The 25,132-nt window shown below is 38.6% G+C and overlaps 1 protein-coding gene across 1 annotated transcript in view; it reads right to left on the bottom strand.

The window, feature by feature from the left end:
- Positions 1-23,028: 23,028 nt before the first annotated feature.
- The window catches only part of SDHAF3 (succinate dehydrogenase complex assembly factor 3), a 41,451-nt gene continuing 39,347 nt past the window's right edge, over positions 23,029-25,132 (bottom strand). Inside the window, exon 3 of the mRNA XM_073676474.1 lies at positions 23,029-23,613. Coding sequence (XP_073532575.1) covers positions 23,410-23,613 — 204 coding nt within the window. The 3' untranslated portion in view covers positions 23,029-23,409. The remainder of the gene's footprint in view (positions 23,614-25,132) is intronic.

Here is a 25,132-nt window from a genome sequence, read left to right as displayed (position 1 = left end):
AGAGGACCTCCACGTCAATGGCAACCAGCGATACCCCACCCTCCAATGTGAGTCCATCCACCAACCGCAGGACGTCCGAGGTGTCCCTGACATAGGAGGGCAGAGTCTCAACAAGTGGATGCAAATAGTATTCAATAAATTTACATGTCATGTCGCACAGCCCCCCAATGCCAGAGACAATCGGACGACCCGGTGGAGTCAGTGGATTTTTGTGACCTCGGGTATACATGCTGCGGAAATTTACCTTTACACTGTGTTACAAATTATTATGCAAATGTGTTTAGGAGTGATAAGGTAAGAATTTTTTTGTTTGTCAGTTAAACTCATTGATGGTGATGTGTTTCAGGGCTCTTTATATCACTGTAAGCAATTGCAGACACCTGTGCTAATTAGTTTGGCAGGTGTGTCCAATGAAAGGCAAGACTACTTAAGAAGGCTGTCCCACATTATTAAGCAGCCTACATTTTCTGCCAAAATGGGAAAGAAAAAGGATGTGTCGGCTTCTGAGAAGCAACAAATTGTGGAGTGTTTATGTCAAGGCATGACTACAATCAACATTGCCAAGACACTTCATCGTGATCATCGCACAATCAAGAAGTATGTAGCTGATTCACAGTACACACATGTGCGTGCTGATAAGGGAAAATTGAGGACTCTTTCCTACAGGCAATTACATCAGGTTAAAAGAGCAGCGGCAAAAAAGCCTTGTCATAGCAGCAGACAAGTTTTTGAAGCTGCTGGTGCCTCCAACGTCCCCCGAACAACAAGATGCAGGGTCCTTCAGAGGTTTGCAGCTGTGCGTAAGCCATCCTGTCAACCTCCTCTATCCACTGCACACAAGCAGAAACGGCTCCAGTGGGCCAAACAATACATGAAGACTGACTTCAAAACTGTTTTGTTCACCGATGAGTGCCGTGCAACGCTCGATGGTCCAGATGGATGGAGTGGAGGATGGCTGGTTGATGGACACCCCATGCAAACACGGCTACGGCGCCAACAAGGAGGACGTGGAGTAATGTTTTGGGCTGGAATCATGGGGAGAGAGATTGTCGGCCCCTTTAGGATCCCTGAAGGGGTAAAGATGAACTCCATAATGTATGTTGAGGTTCTCAAACAGCACTTCCTGCCATGGTTCAAGAAGAACCGTGCATTCCACAGCAAGATCATTTTCATGCATGATAATGCCCCGTCTCATGCTGCACATAACACATCTGCATCTCTGGCTGCTATGGGCATAAAAGGGGACAAACTTGTGGTGTGGCACCCATGCTCCCCTGACCTCAACCCCATTGAGAACCTCTGGAGCATCATCAAAAGGAGTGTCTATGATGGCGGGAGGCAGTTCACATCTAAGCAACAGCTCTGGGAGGGTATTCTGTCCTCATGCAAAACAATTAAAGCAGAAACCATCCAAAACCTGACAAATTCAATGGACGAGAGAGTTCAGAAGCTCCTTTCGAACAAGGGGTCCTATGTGCAAATGTAACATCACCTAGAATAAAGTTTTGAGTTGAAAACTGTTTGATTTCAGTTTGTAATAACCTGCTAATGCTTATAATTTCAAAAATGACCATTTTTTTGTTCTTTATTAAAATGAAAAGGTTGAAAACTCTGCTGTGCATAATAATTTGGAACATGCATTTTGAGTGCAGTTTGAGTTTTTTATTTTTTAAAAAATATACTGTTATCATAGGCAGTTTGTACAAAAACCTTTCAATTGTACTCTAATAGTTATTTGACTGGAAAATTACAATGACTGGAATTCATATAGGTAATTTGGGAAAATCTGAGAAAATATTATTTGCATAATAATTTGGAACACAGTGTAGTAGTGGGATTCGACTCTTCCTCCAATTCCTCCAAGGTCAATAGTGCATCTGTCTCAATCTGGGAAGAAGACGTGGGGGTAGAGGCTGAGATAATCGGGCATCTAGTATGCAGTTTATGTAGTATAAGTTTCCGAAGGAACAGGCTCAGATCCTTGGCTACAGTAAAAGAGTCAAAGTTAGAGCTGGGGACAAAGGTAAGGCCTAGTTTTAATACCTCAAACTGAGGTTTAGTCAAGGTCAAATTCGACAAATTAATTACCTCCGATTCGATTTTTGTTTAGCTCGAGGCGATAATTGGCCTTTTTTAGGTATATCTCTGGGTCCCTTGCTCTTAGTCGACCCAGCTCTGGTCAAGGGTCTATTTCCAACTTCTTCACTCCCTGATGGTTCCTCATCAAGGGAGGATAGTGATGATGCTGGAGGGCCTAATGGAACCAGTTCAGCAGGTAAGATTTTACTCTTTTTTCTAGTATTACCTCTCCATCTGTATACACGACCATTCCTAAAATCAGCAATGTCCCTCTGATATTTTTTAGTTTTAGTTTCTACTATCTCCTTCTCCTATTTAGCAAATTCTCGATCCAGCATCTCAGTCATCTTAGTCTGTTCCTCTTGCGAGAGTTGCGAGGAAAGTGTCTCTTGTATCTTTCCGATTTCTGACTCAATATCAATAATTGACTTCTCATTGTGATCTATTAAAAGGCCCATAAAACTATGGGAGCAAGTGAGCGCCACTGTTTCCCAGGAGAGTTTAAAATCCTCCTCCACCACATTAAATGATGGAAATACCTGGATGCGCAACCCCCGGGGCACCAACCCCCTTTCGATGCTGAAATGTGGCAGGACCAGGACCATGCTATTAGCACAACCAATTTAGATTCTGAAATTTGGACTCCTGGATGGAGCACAATATTAGCACAAAATATTTATATGCTGAAATGTGGCCTGGCTTCTGGATCACGTTATTAGCACAAAGAATTTAGATTGTGAAATGTGGACTCCTCGCTGAAGCACAATATTAGCACACAATAATTAAACGCTGAAATGTGGCATGGCTTCTGTAGCACGGTAGCACAAGAAAAAAATTAGATTTTCTATTGTGGAGTGCTGGATACAGCAGAATCTCAGTGCAAACCAATTACAAGCTCAGATGTGGCCTGGTTTATGTAGCACGGTATTAGCAGCAAAAATTTAGATTTTATAATGTGAACCCCTGGATGTAGCAGAATATCAGCACCAAAGAATTAAAAGCTGAAATGTGGCCTGCTTTATGTAGCACGGTGGTAAGACAACAAAGTTAGATTTTATCATATGAATCCCTGTATGGAGAACAATATCAGCACCAAAGAATTGAAAACTGAAATGTAGCCTGCTGTATTTAGCACTTTAGAAAGACAACAAAGTTAGATGGTAACATGTGAACCCCTGGATGGAGCAGAATATTAGCACCAAAGAATTTAAAGCTAAAATGTGGCCTGCTTTATGTAGCATGGTATTAAGACAACAAAGTTAGATTTTATCATGTGAACCCCTGTATGTAGAAGAATATCAATTATTACAATAATTATAATAATAATTAAAAGTGAAATGTGGCCTAGTTTGTGTAGCACGGTAGTAGCAGCAAATATTGAGATTTAGTAATGTGAACCCCTGTATGGAACAGAATATCAGCTCCAATGAATTAAAAGCTGAAATATGGCATAGTTTCTGTAGTAGTACAGCAAAAATTGAGATTTTCTATTGTGAACTCATGGATGGAGCAGAATATCAGCATAAAATAATTAAAATCTCAAATGAGGCCTAGTTTGTGTAGCACAGTAGTAGCAGCAAATATTGAGATTTAGTAATGTGAACTCCTGGATGGAGCAGAATATCAGCACCAAAGAATTAAGAACTGGAATGTAGCCTGCTTTATGTAGCATGGCAGTAAGACAACAAAGTTAGATTTTATCATGTGAACCCCTGGATGGAGAACAATAACAGCACCAAAAAAATACAATCTGAGATGTGGCCTGCTGTATGTATCACATTAGTAACAGAAGAAATTAGACTTTTTACTGTGGAGGAGGCCTGTATACAGCAGAATACATGCGCCAGAAAATTACAAGCCGAGATGAGGCCTGCTGTATCACGTTAGTAACAGAAGAAATTACATTTTTTACTGTGGACGAGGCCTGTATACAGCAGAATATATGCGCCAGAAAATTACAAGTTGAGATGTGCCCTGCTTTATGTATCACGCTAGTAACAGAAGAAATTAGATTTTTTACTGTGGATGAGGCCTGCATACAGCAAAATATATGCGCCAAAAAATTACAAGCTGAGATGTGGCCTGCTGTATCATGTTAGTAACAGAAGAAATTAGATTTTTTTTTTACTGTGGATGAGGCCTGCATACAGCTGAATTTCACCGCCAGAAAATTACAAGCTGAGATGTGGCCTGCTGTATCACGTTAGTAACAGAAAAAATTAGATTTTTTTTTTTTTACTGTCGACGAGCTTTGGATACAGCTAAATTTCACCGCAAAAAAAATACAAGCTGAGATGTGGCCTGCTGTATGTATCATGGTAGTAACAGAAAAAAAATAGAGTTTCAAAGGTGTACGCCTGCATGCAGCACAATCTCAGCAGTGGACAACAGAGTTCTATGCTGAAATGTGGCCTACTGTCTCTGACTGGACCACACTAATAGCAAAAACAATTGATCTGTTGGAAGGTCAATTTCCCAGCTACACAGGATCCAATCTATCTAAACTATCTGACTTAGAAGCAACTGCCTAGCTAACTATCTCAAATCTGTCGGTATCCAGGAGTAACATCAGGAGCAGCCTCTCTGCGCTGTTACACTTACAAAATGGTGCTAAAACAACATGTCCTCTCCTTATATGGAGAGGGGACATGTGACTTCAGCAGCCAATGACAGAAGCCCTTGTGTCTGGACGTTGTGGATGGTTCCTGTGCCCTGATTGGCTTGCCGGAAATGGCACACATTAAGTTAAGAAAAAAAAAAATTAACAGCCTGCCGCTACTCTGACCTCTCCCCACCCCCTCCCCTCATCAAACACACCACCCCCGCTCATCATACAGCACCACTACCCTAGCCAAAGTCCTAATAAATACAGTAGCGGAAATGCAATCATTTACCGCACTTTTGTCGATTTGGGCCAATTTTCAGCAAAAACGCTCGGGTGTCCGATCATGAATCCGAATGTGCAAATTTGAATAAAAGCAAACGTTTTTTGAACAAGTTTGCTCATCTCTACCCATAACATTTTCATTTTTTGGGATCTAGGGCTGGGTGATGGCTTATTTTTTGAGCTCTGAGCTGACATTTTTAGTGATATCATTTTGGAGTAGATACAATGTTTTGATCGCCTCTTATTGCATTTTACTGCAATGTTGCGGCGGCCTAAAAAAACGTAATTCTGTCCTTTTAATTTTGTTTTTACAACCTTTACCAATTGGATTCATTTATTTTATATTTTGATAGATTGAACGTTTATGCAGGGATACCAAATATGTGTATTCTTTTCTTTTTTTTTTAACTGAGGCAAAAGGGAGGTGATTTGAACTTTTTCTTTTTTTTATTTATTTCATATTTTAAACTTTTCACTTTATTTAATAGTCCCCTTAGGGAACTTGAAGCTGTGATAATCCGATCGCTTGTGCTATACATAGCAATAATACTGCACTGCTACGCATAGCGAAAATCACAATCTCCTATAAATGCCAGCCAGGAGTCGGCGTTCACAGAAATATCATAATGACCGACATGGGGGGTCTTCAGCAGATCCCTGGCCATCATGGCAACCCATCGGTGCCGCGCGATCGCATCACGGGTGCGCCGATGGGAGTGTGGAACGACACGCACCCCTGCCGGTGCGTATTGGATGCCGCTTTCAGAGATTGACAGCAGGATTTAACAGGTTAACAGCTGTGGGTGTAGCTCCGATCCACTCGCGGTTGTTAGAGACACATGATGGATGATTATATCAGCCATCATCTGCCGGGAAAGATGCAGGATCGGCGTGTGAGCCCGCATCAAAGGCAGCAACACAACATATGAAGTAAGTTTACGTCATATGTCATAAAGGAGTTAAGCACTGTATACTGGTATGGGGGTATAAGAGCAGATAAAGTATTTGTGCACTATGTGACAATGCCATGTGGATGGCACATAGAGTTGTTACTTTTTATACTGTACACTTTTTGAACGGCCATTGCTATTCTAGTGCAATTGTTTGTAGGTTTTTAATAAATTGAACATGGAAAAAAATTCTGTTCCTTATCTTGCAGTAAAAGGAATGTCAAATGTCAGTAATTTTAGTATAATTTATTAGATACATGGCTTTAGAGTTGAAATGCTGAGTTTTTGTTCTGTTTTCTAAATGTATTTTAAAACAGCGCCATTCACGTGCATGGGTTTTACCTGGTACTGCAACCCAGCTGCACTGCAGAGGACTGAATACAAGACACAAATTGTGCACTAAAGCACATTGTGCATTAAAATAGATATGTTTTTTCTACTTTTTAACAATCCCTTTAACTCCCTCTCACCCCAGTCATAGTGAAATGACTCTGCTTATCATGTCCCAGTGCGTGCAGCACAGCAAATGTCAGATGTGTGTGCATTTCAGTACAGGTATGCAAGTGCAATGCATAAGTATGTAAAATGCAATCTCTCTCCTCTCCCCATAAATATCCACTTATTCGGTGCCCTCCGTCCAACACTGCCTGTGCATTATGTGAAAAAAAAATACTGCGCACCTATTACACTGATACAATTATCAAATAATACAGAACCTTGCAAGATCAAAAGAAGAAATAATAATAAAGAAAAAACATGACTGTTTATACAACACTACCTGATTATCCAGATCTAATTGTTTGAATCCGGAGGACATGTCAAAATATTCCGTAATAATAACATTTTATATGACATTAATTATGTGTCACATTCTGCAAAAAAAAATAATGATTTTTTTTTGTACGGGCCGATATACAGATTTCCCATTGTTTTCTTCTTTGTTTGCTGTAAATTCGACAGATTAGCATTCATTGCTTGGCAAAAAAAAGACAAAGTGAATGTCACTGTATGCAATCATTAAATGGCGCCTAAGTAATATTTCCCATTATCTAAAGAAAACAACAGAATGCTACATTAAAGATGGAATTGAATTACAATTCAAGTACATAGGGGGCAGTCTTATAGTAGTTATATTCTTGTACATAGGGGGCAGTATTATAGTAGTTATATTCTTGTACATAGGAGCAGTATTATAGTAGTTATATTCTTGTACATAGGAGCAGTATTATAGTAGTTATATTCTTGTACATAGGGGCAGTATTATAGTAGTTATATTCTTGTACATAGGAGCAGTATTATAGTAGTTATATTCCTGTACATAGGGGGCAGTATTATAGTAGTTATATTCTTGTACATAGGGGCAGTATTATAGTAGTTATATTCTTGTACATAGGGGCAGTATTATAGTAGTTATATTCTTGTACATAGGAGCAGTATTATAGTAGTTATATTCCTGTACATAGGAGGCAGTATTATAGTAGTTATATTCTTGTACATAGGGGCAGTATTATAGTAGTTATATTCTTGTACATAGGAGCAGTATTATAGTAGTTATATTCCTGTACATAGGGGGCAGTATTATAGTGGTTATATTCTTGTACATAGGGAGCAGTATTATAGTAGTTATATTCTTGTACATAGGAGCAGTATTATAGTAGTTATATTCTTGTACATATGGGGGCAGTATTATAGTAGTTATATTCTTGTATATAGGAGCAGTATTAGAGTAGTTATATTCTTGTACATAGGAGCAGTATTATAGTAGTTATATTCTTGTACATAGGAGGCAGTATTATAGTGGCTATATTATTGTACATAGGAGCAGTATTATAGTAGTTATATTCTTGTATATAGGAGCAGTATTAGAGTAGTTATATTCTTGTACATAGGGGGCAGTATTATAGTGGTCATATTCTTGTACATAGGAGCAGTATTATAGTAGTTATATTCTTGTACATAGGGGCAGTATTATAGTAGTTATATTCTTGTACACAGGAGCAGTATTATAGTAGTTATATTCTTGTACATAGGGGCAGTATTATAGTGGTTATATTATTGTACATAGGAGCAGTATTATAGTAGTTATATTCTTGTACATAGGAGCAGTATTATAGTAGTTATATTCTTGTATATAGGAGTAGTATTATAGTAGTTATATTCTTGTACATAGGAGCAGTATTATAGTAGTTATATTCTTGTACATAGGAGCAGTATTATAGTAGTTATATTCTTGTACAAAGGGGGCAGTATTATAGCAGTTATATCCTTGCACATAGGAGCAGTATTATAGTAGTTATATTCTTGTACATAGGAGCAGTATTATAGTAGTTATATTCTTGTACATAGGGGCAGTATTATAGTAGTTATATTCTTGTACATAGGGGCAGTATTATAGTAGTTATATTCTTGTACATAGGAGCAGTATTATAGTAGTTATATTCTTATACATAGGAGCAACAGAATAGTAGTTATATTCTTGTACATAGGAGCAGTATTATAGTAGTTATATTCTTGTACATAGGGGCAGTATTATAGTAGTTATATTCTTGTACATAGGAGCAGTATTATAGTAGTTATATTCTTATACATAGGAGCAGTATTATAGTAGTTATATTCTTGTACATAGGGGCAGTATTATAGTAGTTATATTCTTGTACATAGGGGCAGTATTATAGTAGCGATATTCTTGTACATAGGAGCAGCATTATAGTAGTTATATTCTTGTACATAGGAGCAGTATTATAGTAGTTATATTCTTGTATATAGGAGCAGTATTATAGTAGTGATATTTTTGTACATAGGAGCAGCATTATAGTAGTTATATTCTTGTACATAGGAGCAGTATTATAGTAGTTATATTCTTATACATAGTAGCAGTATTATAGTAGTTATATTCTTGTACATAGGAGCAGTATTATAGTAGTTGTATTCTTGTACATAGGGGGCAGAATTATAGTAGTTATATTCTTGTACATAGGGGCAGTATTACAGTAGTTGTATTCTTGTACATAGGGGCCAGAATTATAGTAGTTATATTCTTGTACATAGGGGCAGTATTATAGTAGTTATATTTCTGTACATAGGAGCAGTATTATAGTAGTTATATTATTGTACATATGGGCAGTATTATAGTAGTTATATTCTTGTACATAGGGGGCAGAATTATAGTAGTTATATTCCTGTACATAGGAGCAGTATTATAGTAGTTATATTCTTGTATATAGGAGCAGTATTATAGTAGTTATATTCTTGTACATAGGGGGCAGAATTATAGTAGTTATATTCTTGTACATAGGGGCAGTATTATAGTAGTTATATTCTTGTACATAGGAGCAGTATTATAGTAGTTATATTCTTGTACATAGGGGGCAGTATTATAGCAGTTATATCCTTGCACATAGGAGCAGTATTATAGTAGTTATATTCTTGTACATAGGAGCAGTATTATAGTAGTTATATTCTTGTACATAGGGGCAGTATTATAGTAGTTATATTCTTGTACATAGGGGCAGTATTATAGTAGTTATATTCTTGTACATAGGAGCAGTATTATAGTAGTTATATTCCTGTACATAGGAGGCAGTATTATAGTAGTTATATTCTTGTACATAGGGGCAGTATTATAGTAGTTATATTCTTGTACATAGGAGCAGTATTATAGTAGTTATATTCCTGTACATAGGGGGCAGTATTATAGTGGTTATATTCTTGTACATAGGGAGCAGTATTATAGTAGTTATATTCTTGTACATAGGAGCAGTATTATAGTAGTTATATTCTTGTACATATGGGGGCAGTATTATAGTAGTTATATTCTTGTATATAGGAGCAGTATTAGAGTAGTTATATTCTTGTACATAGGAGCAGTATTATAGTAGTTATATTCTTGTACATAGGAGGCAGTATTATAGTGGCTATATTATTGTACATAGGAGCAGTATTATAGTAGTTATATTCTTGTATATAGGAGCAGTATTAGAGTAGTTATATTCTTGTACATAGGGGGCAGTATTATAGTGGTCATATTCTTGTACATAGGAGCAGTATTATAGTAGTTATATTCTTGTACATAGGGGCAGTATTATAGTAGTTATATTCTTGTACACAGGAGCAGTATTATAGTAGTTATATTCTTGTACATAGGGGCAGTATTATAGTGGTTATATTATTGTAAATAGGAGCAGTATTATAGTAGTTATATTCTTGTACATAGGAGCAGTATTATAGTAGTTATATTCTTGTATATAGGAGCAGTATTATAGTAGTTATATTCTTGTACATAGGAGCAGTATTATAGTAGTTATATTCTTGTACATAGGAGCAGTATTATAGTAGTTATATTCTTGTACAAAGGGGGCAGTATTATAGCAGTTATATCCTTGCACATAGGAGCAGTATTATAGTAGTTATATTCTTGTACATAGGAGCAGTATTATAGTAGTTATATTCTTGTACATAGGGGCAGTATTATAGTAGTTATATTCTTGTACATAGGGGCAGTATTATAGTAGTTATATTCTTGTACATAGGAGCAGTATTATAGTAGTTATATTCTTATACATAGGAGCAACAGAATAGTAGTTATATTCTTGTACATAGGAGCAGTATTATAGTAGTTATATTCTTGTACATAGGGGCAGTATTATAGTAGTTATATTCTTGTACATAGGAGCAGTATTATAGTAGTTATATTCTTATACATAGGAGCAGTATTATAGTAGTTATATTCTTGTACATAGGGGCAGTATTATAGTAGTTATATTCTTGTACATAGGGGCAGTATTATAGTAGCGATATTCTTGTACATAGGAGCAGCATTATAGTAGTTATATTCTTGTACATAGGAGCAGTATTATAGTAGTTATATTCTTGTATATAGGAGCAGTATTATAGTAGTGATATTTTTGTACATAGGAGCAGCATTATAGTAGTTATATTCTTGTACATAGGAGCAGTATTATAGTAGTTATATTCTTATACATAGTAGCAGTATTATAGTAGTTATATTCTTGTACATAGGAGCAGTATTATAGTAGTTGTATTCTTGTACATAGGGGGCAGAATTATAGTAGTTATATTCTTGTACATAGGGGCAGTATTACAGTAGTTGTATTCTTGTACATAGGGGCCAGAATTATAGTAGTTATATTCTTGTACATAGGGGCAGTATTATAGTAGTTATATTTCTGTACATAGGAGCAGTATTATAGTAGTTATATTATTGTACATATGGGCAGTATTATAGTAGTTATATTCTTGTACATAGGGGGCAGAATTATAGTAGTTATATTCCTGTACATAGGAGCAGTATTATAGTAGTTATATTCTTGTATATAGGAGCAGTATTATAGTAGTTATATTCTTGTACATAGGGGGCAGAATTATAGTAGTTATATTCTTGTACATAGGGGCAGTATTATAGTAGTTATATTCTTGTACATAGGAGCAGTATTATAGTAGTTATATTCTTGTACATAGGGGGCAGTATTATAGCAGTTATATCCTTGCACATAGGAGCAGTATTATAGTAGTTATATTCTTGTACATAGGAGCAGTATTATAGTAGTTATATTCTTGTACATAGGGGCAGTATTATAGTAGTTATATTCTTGTACATAGGGGCAGTATTATAGTAGTTATATTCTTGTACATAGGAGCAGTATTATAGTAGTTATATTCTTATACATAGGAGCAACAGAATAGTAGTTATATTCTTGTACATAGGAGCAGTATTATAGTAGTTATATTCTTGTACATAGGGGCAGTATTATAGTAGTTATATTCTTGTACATAGGAGCAGTATTATAGTAGTTATATTCTTATACATAGGAGCAGTATTATAGTAGTTATATTCTTGTACATAGGGGCAGTATTATAGTAGTTATATTCTTGTACATAGGGGCAGTATTATAGTAGCGATATTCTTGTACATAGGAGCAGCATTATAGTAGTTATATTCTTGTACATAGGAGCAGTATTATAGTAGTTATATTCTTGTATATAGGAGCAGTATTATAGTAGTGATATTTTTGTACATAGGAGCAGCATTATAGTAGTTATATTCTTGTACATAGGAGCAGTATTATAGTAGTTATATTCTTATACATAGTAGCAGTATTATAGTAGTTATATTCTTGTACATAGGAGCAGTATTATAGTAGTTGTATTCTTGTACATAGGGGGCAGAATTATAGTAGTTATATTCTTGTACATAGGGGCCAGAATTATAGTAGTTATATTCTTGTACATAGGGGCAGTATTATAGTAGTTATATTTCTGTACATAGGAGCAGTATTATAGTAGTTATATTATTGTACATATGGGCAGTATTATAGTAGTTATATTCTTGTACATAGGGGGCAGAATTATAGTAGTTATATTCCTGTACATAGGAGCAGTATTATAGTAGTTATATTCTTGTATATAGGAGCAGTATTATAGTAGTTATATTCTTGTACATAGGGGGCAGAATTATAGTAGTTATATTCTTGTACATAGGGGCAGTATTATAGTAGTTATATTCTTGTACATAGGGGGCAGTATTATAGTAGTTATATTCTTGTACATAGGGGGCAGTTTTATAGTAGTTATATTCTTGTACATAGGGGCAGTATTATAGTAGTTATATTCTTGTACATAGGAGCAGTATTATAGTAGTTATGTTCTTGTACATAGGAGCAGTATTATAGAAGTTATGTTCTTGTACATAAGAGCAGTATTATAGTAGTTATGTTCTTGTACATAGGAGCAGTATTATAGTAGTGATTTTCTTGTACATAGTGGCAGTATTATAGTAGTTATATTCTTGTACATAGTAGCAGTATTATAGTAGTTCTATTCTTGTCCATAGGAGAGGATAGACGTGTGCTTGAGAGCTCTCAGCAGGGCGGAGGCATGGCTTCTGACCCAGGTGGAGGGGAGGGGAGCTGGGCTGATGATCCAGGGAAAGCCCCTGGTCTGGAGTCGGGCCTGCAGCCTGCACCTGATGGTAATGGAAAGCTGGAGATGGTGGCTGGTGAGTCTTCTAAATCTGCTTGTTATGTTGGAGGATTAAATGCTAAAGTAACAAGGCAAAGTATATTTAAGCTGGAATTGCAAATCAGCAAACTAAAAGAAGAAATTAAGAAAGAGACTGATCCTAAGGTAAAACTGATGAAGTGCGAGTGTCTGGATGATTGCAGCCGAGAGCTGGTGATCAGGAAAGAAAAACTGGAGAAAGGTTTAATCTCTGTGCCCAGAAAGGAGACTTGGGCTAAAGAGACAAAAAAAGAATCCAGAGCCCAGACTGTGAGCAGAAAACGCTTTATTGGGAATAAGGACATTAAATATAAAACTGTGTACAGCATTGTGGAGCAAGGAAGCCCAGTGAGAAGTGCAGCGCTGATATCAGGGGCACAATGTGAGGGGTCCGAGACACCAGAAAGTGCTGCATTGGAAAGTGTGCCAGCAAACGAGGGGTTAACTGCTGTGACCTCTCTATGCAGCAATGAAGTGAGCTCAGCTGCTGAGAGTGAGAAAGAAAGTGCACCCTGTACTGATACTGTGAGTGAGACCCCCCTCAGCGCTGTGAGTGAGACCCCGCTCACTGGTGCTAGTGAATGTCTGTCTGCAACAGATAATACAAATATTATAATGGACTCTGAACCATCCATGTCAGTGAATGGAGACAATACTGTGCAGCAATCAGTGGTGATGGACTCAATGTCATGTATGTCAGCGAATGGAGACCACACTGCAGTGGTAATGGACTCTGAGCCCTCCATGTCAGCGAATGGAGACCACACTGCAGTGGTAATGGACTCTCAACCCTCCATGTCAGTGAATGGAGACAATACTGTGCAGCAATCAGTAGTAGATCTGGGCGTTGTTGCAGCACAGTCAGGTGTCAGTAATCATGGAGCTAGGGAGATCTCCAGCACTAATCCTCCAGCAGCGGTGGAGATTTCCAGCACTGATCCATCTGCGGCTGGTGAAAGCTCCGGCACTGACCCATCTGCTTCTGGTGAAAGCTCCAGCACTGACCCATCTGCTGACCATCAGTTCAGGAGACTGTTTTCTAACGTCACCAGACCAGTGAACCCCCCGCCTCAGAGGAGAAACGCAGTAAGGATAAAATATACAGGACCAGAGGAGAACATCCCATCTAGAATTTACATTGGGAAAGTTCTCCTGAAAGACTTCATGAAGTTCAATGCGTCTGAGGTCTACGCTCTGATCCATATCCCATCCAGCAGGATCTATGACATCAGCTTTAAGCTCCAGTGTGATCTGGATCTGTTCTGGAACATCTATAATGACACCAGAGAAGATGAGATCTGGGATCACCTCCATTGTATCCAGCTGTCTAAGCCGCAGGAGATAACGGCCACTGTCCTGTTCCAGTCTGAGGTGGTGGCGGTGGCGGATCTGCAGCACTGGCTGAACCGGCAGTGCATAGTGAGAAGTCATCCCGACAAGATCTATGATGAGGAGCAGATATGGAATGGAGGATATACGGTAAGAATCCAGCTTATGCAAGAGAGCGGTGTAACCAGACATCTGCCGCACTCCTTCTACCTGGGCTCAGAGAGGGGGATCTGCTACTACCCTGGTCAGCCACGTCTGTGCCATAGATGTGGGGGCCGGCGTCTCGCCATAAACTGCTCTCGTATCACGTGCTCATTATGTGGACAGTCAGGTCATACAAAGGACAAATGCACAGGAGCCGTCATCTGTAATCTGTGCTCAGAACCAGGGCATACGTTCCGGGATTGCCGGCATGCAGAACACAATAAATATAATGGCCAGGCCTCCTCAGAAGTTATTCAGGAAGATGTCACCAGAGGTTCTGATGTTGTCCCAGAAGCCGGTATGGATGAGGACAGAAGTGACATTATCAGTGAACCTGCTCCAGAGTCTCATGTATTAACGGATGCTGCACTACTAGGACCACCAGCCACTGAAGAACCATCTAAAGGCCCACCAGCCACTAAAGAAAGACCTAAAGCGTCATCAGCCAATATAATAAGACCTAAGCTTCGATCAGCCACTAAAGTAGGGCCTAAAATGCCAGTTGTTAAAGAGAGGCCTAAGGTGTCCAGAAAGCCTGTCACCAAACCACCCAAGCATCAGCCCAGTACATCTCTGGAAGCAGTTAGTCCGCCTGCACTGTCCAGTGTGGATGAGGAAGGCTTTGTGACCGTAAAAAGAAAAAATGCATCTGTGGATCCCACCAGAAAAGTCACAACAGTACAGAAAACCTCTGAGCCTCCAGTGCTGGCGATAAGTCCTGGACGTTACAATGTGCTGGGAAAAGACGACCAAGAAGAAGAGGCACAAATGGAGCAAAGTCCTTCATGCGTCCTAGAAAACGTCTCTGATGAGGTGGATCCTGACCCTCCCGTGTCCACAAAGAGATGGGGCACTACAGGTGACAGTAGTGGAAGGAGGAAGAAGACTAAAAAGTCCAAGTGATCAGGATGCGGCTGAGAATAAGCTCCATTAATGTGAACAGTGTGAGGACTGCGAGCCGGCGCCAGGCGATTTACCAGCGTTTATCTGACGAGAGATCTGACGTCTTCTTCTTGCAGGAGACGTATCTGAAGAGCAATGCCCATGTGTATGCTGCTAAGAGAGACTGGAGACTTGGGCCGTCATACTGGTCCTTCGGTCTGGAGAGAAATGACGGCGTGGGGGTCCTCTTTAATACCATGAATGTCCAGGTGGACAGAGTCCTGGAGATCTGTCCGGGTCGCTGTCTGATGCTGGACTTTACATTGGACTCCATCCATTATAGAGCGATAAACATTTATGCTCCGCAGACCAGGAAAGAGCGGAGGGAACTATTTGACCACATGAAACCATATTGCTTTACATCTAAAGTATTTATATTGTGTGGGGACTTTAATAATGTGTCCTGTAATGTGGACAGATCCAGTAGTCATAAGCAACTAAGATATGATGAGACGTTCCTTAATAATATAGTCCAGCAGGCCCACCTAGTAGACCCCTATGGGTCTCATCATACCAGTAAGACGTACACTTACCATAAGGGTGGTAATGCCAGTGGGATAGACCGGGTGTGTATAAAGAGGGAGGTGAGATGCTCTCAGTACAGGATCAGCCCCCTGGAGTATTCGGACCATTGTATGGTGAGTGTGACGCTGGATCTGGCCCAAGCTGTGGTCTGTGGAAAGGGGTACTGGAAGGTGAACAGCTCTGTAGTCCAAGATCCTCGGTTCAGAGAGGCCTTCACCACATTCTATAATGAGCGTAGGACCACCCAATGTATGTGTGATGACACAGCCGAGTGGTGGGAGATCATGAAGAGTGACATCAAGCAGTTTATTGTAGGAGCAGCCAGGAGACGTAGTAATATGGATTATATGAGATACACAGCCCTGAGACTGCACCTCAGCCGGCTATACAGCAGGATGAATGGTGGTGAGGAGGTGGACGGACGGAGCGTCAGCCATATAAAGCAGCGGATGAGGGAGCTGCAGTACGATCGCCTCAAGTCTCTCAAGGCGAAGGGACAGTTTGATAGTTGGGGCGTCCATAATCCAGATCCCTTTATTGCCTGTAAGAACAGGGTCAGTAAGAAGCTGATCATTGGCTTGTTAGATGAGAATGGGGTGGAGCAGTCAGAGCCGGAGAAAGTCCACAGGATCATTGGTGATTATTATAGAGATCTGTATAAAGGGGCTCATATTGATAAGGATGACATTAAAGCCTATCTGAAGGGGGTGTCCCTACCAACGTTAGACCTGGTGCAGGCAGATAGTATGGCCGATCCCATAACTGAGGATGAGGTGAAGAGGAGCATTGACTCCTTAAAGGCCAACAAGAGCCCAGGACTGGACGGCCTGACCAGCGAGTTTTACAAAGAGTTCAGGGACTTGTTGGCTCCGGACCTGGTGCAGGTCTATAATGATTGCCTCTCTGCAGGGAAGCTCCTACAGTCCCAGTATAGATCTGTTCTGGTTCTCTTAGCAAAGAAGGGAAATCTAAAAGATGTAAAGAACTGGCGTCCACTGTCTTTGCTAAACACTGACTATAAAATCCTGGCCAAGATCTTGTATTATCGGCTGAGCGAGGTGGCGGGTGAGCTTATCATCGCCAACCAGACGTGTGGTGTGAAGGGTCGGACGATAGAGGACTCATTGCTGCTGGTGAGAGAAGCTGTGACTTACATTAAGCAGCACAATGTGGGGGCGTATATTGTGGGCTCAGACCAGTGTAAAGCCTTTGATAGAGTCCATGACTACCTGTACCAGGTGTTGTTACACTATGGCCTCCCGCTGCGGTTTGTGCAATGGCTGCAGGTTGTGTATAAGGAGGCTGTAAGCCTGCCGCTGATTAATGGTCACTTGGCTGAGCCCTTCAGGATCATGTCAGGGGTGAGGCAGGGCTGTCCTCTCAGCCCATTGTTGTATGTTTTCAGTCTGGATCCTTTCCTCAGAAAAGTGCAGGATCATAGAGGTTTCACAGGACTGAGGTGTTGCCTGCAGAGTACAGTGGAGGATGTAAAGTTCTGCGCCTATGCGGATGACGTGTCGGTGGTGGTGTCGTCTAGAGATGACTGTGCGGCTCTACAGCAGGAGATCACAGCCTTCTCCAATGTGTCTAACTCCTCTGTGAACATGGAGAAGAGCGAGGCGTTGTGGTTGGGGGTTGACAGTGATGTCTTCTCTGTGCCCTTCAGAACAGTTCAGGGTCAGATAAAGATTTTGGGAGTAGTGTTTGGAGCTGTAGATGATGGGAAGGTGAACTGGGAGGAGAAGCTGGTGGTGTGTGAGCAGAAGGGGCAGAGCTGGAGACACTGGAAGCTGACGTATCTGGAGAAGGTCCGCCTGCTGAAGACCTTCCTGCTCCCGCTCTTCCTCTATATCAGTGTGGTGTTCCCGGTGCCCGATGCGTTACTCCCCAGACTTACCAATGTCTTCTTTCACTTCTTGTGGGGTAACAGAGTGAATGTGGTCAGGAGAAACATTGTCTATCTCCCCCATAAGGAGGGTGGTCTCTCCATGCCCTGTCCTGAGCTCTTCTTTAATCTCATGTTTCTTATGAAGAATTTCTCTTTTTGTAAGAATTCAGAGAAGACGCCATGGTCTTGTTTGTTTAAGAGCCAGATCCAGCAGTTTGTGTCCGTGTGGTCGGTAGGGGACCCCATCAAGAGAATCTCAGGACGACTAAAGAATAATGTTTCTTGGTATGGTGTCCATGTAATAAGTAAGGTTATTAGATGGAGGATCCTGTATGAGGACGTCAGGCAGCTCAGTAGGAAGGAGTTGTATAAGAACGTGCTGTCATCTCACTTTAGTGTCCATGTTCAATTGAGGGGCGCCCCAAGTCTAGATGTAAAACAGGCTGCAAAAAACGTACTAGATCCCAGAGTTCCCCCTCATATGAGAGAGGTGGCGTGGCTGGGGCTCCATGGTAAGATGTACGTCAGAGATAACCTAAAGTGCAGGAATGTATCAGACAGATCCTGTCCTAGAGAAGAGTGCCCCCATATACAGGAGACTATGGAGCATCTGCTGCTAGAGTGTCCTTTTAGTATGCAGGTATGGGAGTGTGTGTCCTTGTCCCTAAAGTTACCGCACCTGGTGGGACAGTCGTATGGTCAACTGCTGTACGGAGACTTCCAGCCTGAGCTCAGGGCGTATAACCGAAGCTCACTATATGTAATAAATGTGGTGACCATCTATCATCTGTGGTGGGCACGGTGCTGCCTGCTCATCAATAAGGAGGTCCTGTCCTGTGATAGTGTCAGGTATAAGATCCTGGAAAGTCTCAAGTCAGTGTATAAGAAGGACAAAAAGATTAACTCAGGTAATGTGAACTGGAGGAAAATTCATGTGGCGGGATTTATCAATGTTATCTAATATTATTGTGTAAGTGATGTAACAAGACAGTATTTATTTTCTTTAATATTTATTATTTTGTGATTTTAATGTAATTATTCTGTAATATTTGGTTGTCAGTTTTAAATAAAAAGATCATTATAGTAGTTATATTCTTGTACATAGGGACAGTATTATAGTAGTTATATTCTTGTACATAGGGGCAGTATTATAGTAGTTATATTCTTGTACATAGGGGCAGTATTATAGTAGATATATTCTTGTACATAGGGGACAGTATTATAGTAGTTGTATTCTTGTACATAGGGGCAGTATTATAGTAGTTATATTCTTGTACATAGGAGCAGTATTATAGTAGTTATATTCTTGTACATAGGGACAGTATTATAGTAGTTATATTCTTGTACATAGGGGGCAGTATTATAGTAGTTATATTCTTGTACATAGGAGCAGTATTATAGTAGTTATATTCTTGTACATAGGGACAGTATTATAGTAGTTATATTCTTGTACATAGGGGGCAGTATTATAGTAGTTATATTCTTGTACATAGGGGCAGTATTATAGTAGTTATATTCTTGTACATAGGGGCAGTATTATAGTAGATATATTCTTGTACATAGGGGACAGTATTATAGTAGTTGTATTCTTGTACATTGTGGGAAGTATTATAGTAGTTGTATTCTTGTACATAGGGGCAGTATTATATTAGTTATATTCTTGTACATAGGGGCAGTATTATAGTAGTTATATTCTTGTACATAGGGGGCAGTATTATAGTGGTTATATTCTTGTACATAGGGGGAAGTATTATAGTGGTTGTATTCTTGTACATAGGGGGAAGTATTATAGTAGTTATATTCTTGTACATAGGAGCAGTATTATAGTAGTTATATTATTGTACATAGGAGCAGTATTATAGTAGTTATATTATTGTACATAGGAGCAGTATTATAGTAGTTGTATTATTGTACATAGGGGGCAGTATTATAGTAGTTATATTCTTGTATATAGGGGCAGTATTGTAGTAGTTATATTCTTGTACATAGGGGCAGTATTATAGTAGTTATATTCTTGTACATAGTGGCAGTATTATAGTAGTTATATTCTTGTACATAGGGAACTGTATTATAGTAGTTATATTCTTGTACATAGGAGCAGTATTATAGTAGTTATATTCTTGTACATAGGGGCAGTATTATAGTAGTTATATTCTTGTACATAGGGGCAGTATTGTAGTAATTATATTCTTGTACATAGGGGCAGTATTATAGTAGTTATATTCTTGTACATAGGAGCAGTATTATAGTAGTTATATTCTTGTACATAGGAGCAGTATTATAGTAGTTATATTCTTGTACATAGGGGGCTGTATTATAGTAGTTCTATTCTTGTACATAGGAGCAGTATTATAGTAGTTATATTCTTGTACATAGTGGCAGTATTATAGTAGTTATATTCTTGTACATAGGGGGCTGTATTATAGTAGTTCTATTCTTGTACATAGGAGCAGTATTGTAGTAGTTATATTCTTGTACATAGGGGCAGTATTATAGTAGTTATATTCTTGTACATAGTGGCAGTATTATAGTAGTTATATTCTTGTACATAGGGAACAGTATTATAGTAGTTATATTCTTGTACATAGGAGCAGTATTATAGTAGTTATATTCTTGTACATAGGGGGCTGTATTATAGTAGTTATATTCTTGTACATAGGAGCAGTATTATAGTAGTTATATTCTTGTACATAGGGGCAGTATTATAGTAGTTATATTCTTGTACATAGGGGCAGTATTGTAGTAATTATTCTTGTACATAGGGGCAGTATTATAGTAGTTATATTCTTGTACATAGGAGCAGTATTATAGTAGTTATATTCTTGTACATAGGAGCAGTATTATAGTAGTTATATTCTTGTACATAGGGGGCTGTATTATAGTAGTTCTATTCTTGTACATAGGAGCAGTATTATAGTAGTTCTATTCTTGTACATAGGGGCAGTATTATAGTAGTTATATTCTTGTACATAGGAGCAGTATTATAGTTATATTCTTGTATATAGGGGCAGTATTATAGCAGTTATATTCTTGTACATAGGGGCAGTATTATAGTAGTTATATTCTTGTACATAGGGGGCAGTAATATAGTAGTTATATTCTAGTACATAGGAGCAGTATTATAGTAGTTATATTCTTGTACATAGGGGCAGTAGTATAGTAGATATATTCTTGTACATAGGGGCAGTATTATAGTAGTTATATTCTTGTACATAGGGGGCAGTATTATAGTAGTTATATTCTTGTACATAGGAGCAGTATTATAGTAGTTATATTATTGTACATAGGAGCAGTATTATAGTAGTTATATTATTGTACATAGGAGCAGTATTATAGTAGTTATATTATTGTACATAGGAGCAGTATTATAGTAGTTGTATTATTGTACATAGGGGGCAGTATTATAGTAGTTATATTCTTGTATATAGGGGCAGTATTGTAGTAGTTATATTCTTGTACATAGGGGCAGTATTATAGTAGTTATATTCTTGTACATAGTGGCAGTATTATAGTAGTTATATTCTTGTACATAGGGAACAGTATTATAGTAGTTATATTCTTGTACATAGTGGCAGTATTATAGTAGTTATATTCTTGTACATAGGGAACAGTATTATAGTAGTTATATTCTTGTACATAGTGGCAGTATTATAGTAGTTATATTCTTGTACATAGGGAACAGTATTATAGTAGTTATATTCTTGTACATAGTGGCAGTATTATAGTAGTTATATTCTTGTACATAGGGGGCTGTATTATAGTAGTTCTATTCTTGTACATAGGAGCAGTATTATAGTAGTTATATTCTTGTACATAGGGGCAGTATTATAGTAGTTATATTCTTGTACATAGGAGCAGTATTATAGTTATATTCTTGTATATAGGGGCAGTATTATAGCAGTTATATTCTTGTACATAGGGGCAGTATTATAGTAGTTATATTCTTGTACATAGGGGGCAGTAATATAGTAGTTATATTCTAGTACATAGGAGCAGTATTATAGTAGATATATTCTTGTACATAGGGGCAGTATTATAGTAGTTATATTCTTGTACATAGGGGGCAGTATTATAGTAGTTATATTCTTGTACATAGGAGCAGTATTATAGTAGTTATATTATTGTACATAGGAGCAGTATTATAGTAGTTATATTATTGTACATAGGAGCAGTATTATAGTAGTTATATTATTGTACATAGGAGCAGTATTATAGTAGTTGTATTATTGTACATAGGGGGCAGTATTATAGTAGTTATATTCTTGTATATAGGGGCAGTATTGTAGTAGTTATATTCTTGTACATAGGGGCAGTATTATAGTAGTTATATTCTTGTACATAGTGGCAGTATTATAGTAGTTATATTCTTGTACATAGGGAACAGTATTATAGTAGTTATATTCTTGTACATAGTGGCAGTATTATAGTAGTTATATTCTTGTACATAGTGGCAGTATTATAGTAGTTATATTCTTGTACATAGGAGCAGTATTATAGTAGTTATATTCTTGTACATAGGAGCAGTATCATAGTAGTTATATTCTTGTACATAGGGGCAGTATTATAGTAGTTATATTCTTGTACATAGGGGCAGTATTATAGTAGTTATATTCTTGTACATAGGGGCAGTATTATAGTAGTTATATTCTTGTACATAGGGGCAGTATTATAGTAGTTATATTCTTGTACATAGGGGCAGTATTATAGTAGTTATATTCTTGTACATAGGAGCAGTATTATAGAAGTTATATTCTTGTACATAGGGGGCTGTATTATAGTAGTTATATTCTTGTACATAGGGGGCAGTATTATAGTAGTTATATTCTTGTACATAGGGAGCAGTATTATAGTAGTTATATTCTTGTACATAGGGGGCAGTATTATAGTAGTTATATTCTTGTTCATAGGGGCAGTATTATAGTAGTTATATTCTTGTATATAGGGGGCTGTATTATAGTAGTTATATTATTGTACATAGGGGCAGTATTATAGTAGTTATATTCTTGTACATAGGGGGCAGTATTATAATAGTTATATACTTTTAGATAGTATCAGTATACTAATTGTATTCTTGCATATCGGTACAGTGTTAAAGAGGAAAGTATTATTGTACTATTATAATTTGAGCATTTTGTATTGTAATTATAAAAAATAGACTTTTATTACAATTTGATGTTAAGATTATGAAGAAAATGATATTAGGATTCGCACAAGAGTAATTTCACTTTTGCTTCTTTATTTTCTTTCCTTCGGGGCATACAGACATTTGTATTCTAACTTGTTTTCCAGGTTTACATCATACACCAATGCTTTAGAGCACCGTTCACCTTCATCATCGTCTGACATGACACGTCTTGGCTTGTTAGCCTTTAGACATTATAGTTGGTGTCACTTAGTGCAATGAACCACACGGATGAGAGCAAAGAATAAAAAGCCGTCTGGTTTGTATCATATCCATCAAGTTCCATTTCTTCACTTTGCTTCATCAGTCTTCAGAATGTGAACTTTTCATTATCATACATTAAAGCATTGAGAACAACTAATCTCATTATAAGTTTTTTAAATAAATTCTTCTCGTCATAGAAGTTTTATCTTTTCTGCCCGGTTTCTTCCACTATATCAAACTGCATTTTGGACTTTGTGGTTTCTCGCATAAGTTCATGTAATTGTCCGATCTGCTCCTCGTTGAAACAATCCAGTTTATCTTGTGTCAGAGGAACGCCGTAGCTTCTGGTGGCTTCTGAATGTTGGATTCCGTGTTTGGCTTGCTCCCATAGCATTGCCGCATAGCCCTGGAGAATACAAGAAAGGACCCATGACGTTAGAAAACCAAAAAACATGAAACATCTCAGCGGGAAAAAACAAAAATATGGAGACGGTTAATCAAGTCCATGGGAGCTATAAACACGTGTAAAAGTTCTCAACTGGTTATTGTTTCAACTTTTGTAAAAAAAAAAAGAATTATGACTAGTGATGAGCGAGCGTGCGTGCTCGCCACTACTCTGCACTCGCCCGAGCATCACCCTGCTCGCCGAGTATTTCCGGGGTTGCTCGGCGGGAGCTCGGGTCCCCTCCCTGCATGTTTGGCGCTCTTTACAGAGCAAATGAACAAGCAGGGATTGCCTGCCACGCACTGTAATGGCGTAGCCATGTTGGTTGTGGCATTACAGTGATTGGCTGCCCGCACAGCGTCATCAGGTCTATATCAGACCTGGCGCCGCCACGCTCGTCACAGTCACTCCGGAATCAGACAGTGTAGGGAGAGCTGCTGCTGCGTCAGGGAGAGAATTGGTGGTTTATTAGTTAGGTATAGGTATTCCACAGCAAGATAAATATCCATCTGAACTAACAGTCCTTCTGAGGACTAATCCAGCTGCATATATTAATATTGGTGATAGCAGGAGTTAGGCAGGCAGGGTATGTGGCAGTGTATACAGCACAATAGGGTCCATTGCACGTTCTGTCTGCTGCTACAGATATCAATAGCCCTAGATACCAGGGCTAATTTTTTTTTTGTTCTTAATCTTGATTATTTGCTTAAAAAGCAATACAGTACACCATTTTACTGCTCCATTTGTTTGTTAGCAGAATACAGGCAGATTTTTTTGATTTTATTCGCATTGCTGTATTGTGGAAGCAGAGAAACTTTTCCATCATCAAATGTGATCCCATATTACTGCGGTAATAATACAGACATTTTTCGGAGTCGTCCGTGGATAATAACCTGTCCTGGTCATGTGCTGGACACACGGGTGCACAGATCCATCATATGATCAGGACAGGGTTTTATCCAACGGCATTAACGATGAAAAATTACCTATATTTTGTGGATCCCCAATAACCCTAACCATCATATAATTTTTGTATTGGCATTTGATGAAATACTGAAAAAAAGGGGGGGAAACTGTAGTTCCAGCAGCAGGTAATGTGGCATTGTACTGGAAACATCAATTAGCCGGGACAGAATAATATTAGGAGGAAGGTCATCCTGGCTGCAAATCACTCACGTTCCAGAGGTGAAGGCCAAAAACTCAGAAGCAGGAAATCAATGGAGGTAAAGCGATCGTTCAGGCAGCAATTAAAGCAATTAGTAGCCAGCAGAATGACGGTGGCACGCTAAATGCACACTGGGAGTACGGTGCTATTCACTGACGATGGCGGAGGAGGCATTCATCAATGTCAGGTCACCCCTCCTGCATGCGGCCGCATTGCTTGACTCATACACCAACTCGACCTGTGCTTGTAATGAAAGCTAATGCCATCCATAATTCATACACTAAGCAGGTAGCGCGCGAGTGGGAGTCGGAGCCC

Source organism: Phyllobates terribilis, unplaced genomic scaffold (assembly GCF_046119375.1).
Source record: "Phyllobates terribilis strain yellow unplaced genomic scaffold, ASM4611937v1 Scaffold_4__5_contigs__length_816908805, whole genome shotgun sequence".
Classification (NCBI taxonomy): Eukaryota; Metazoa; Chordata; class Amphibia; order Anura; family Dendrobatidae; genus Phyllobates; species Phyllobates terribilis.
Note: the sequence above shows the minus strand (reverse complement) of the source record. Positions and strands in the feature narration are given on the sequence as shown.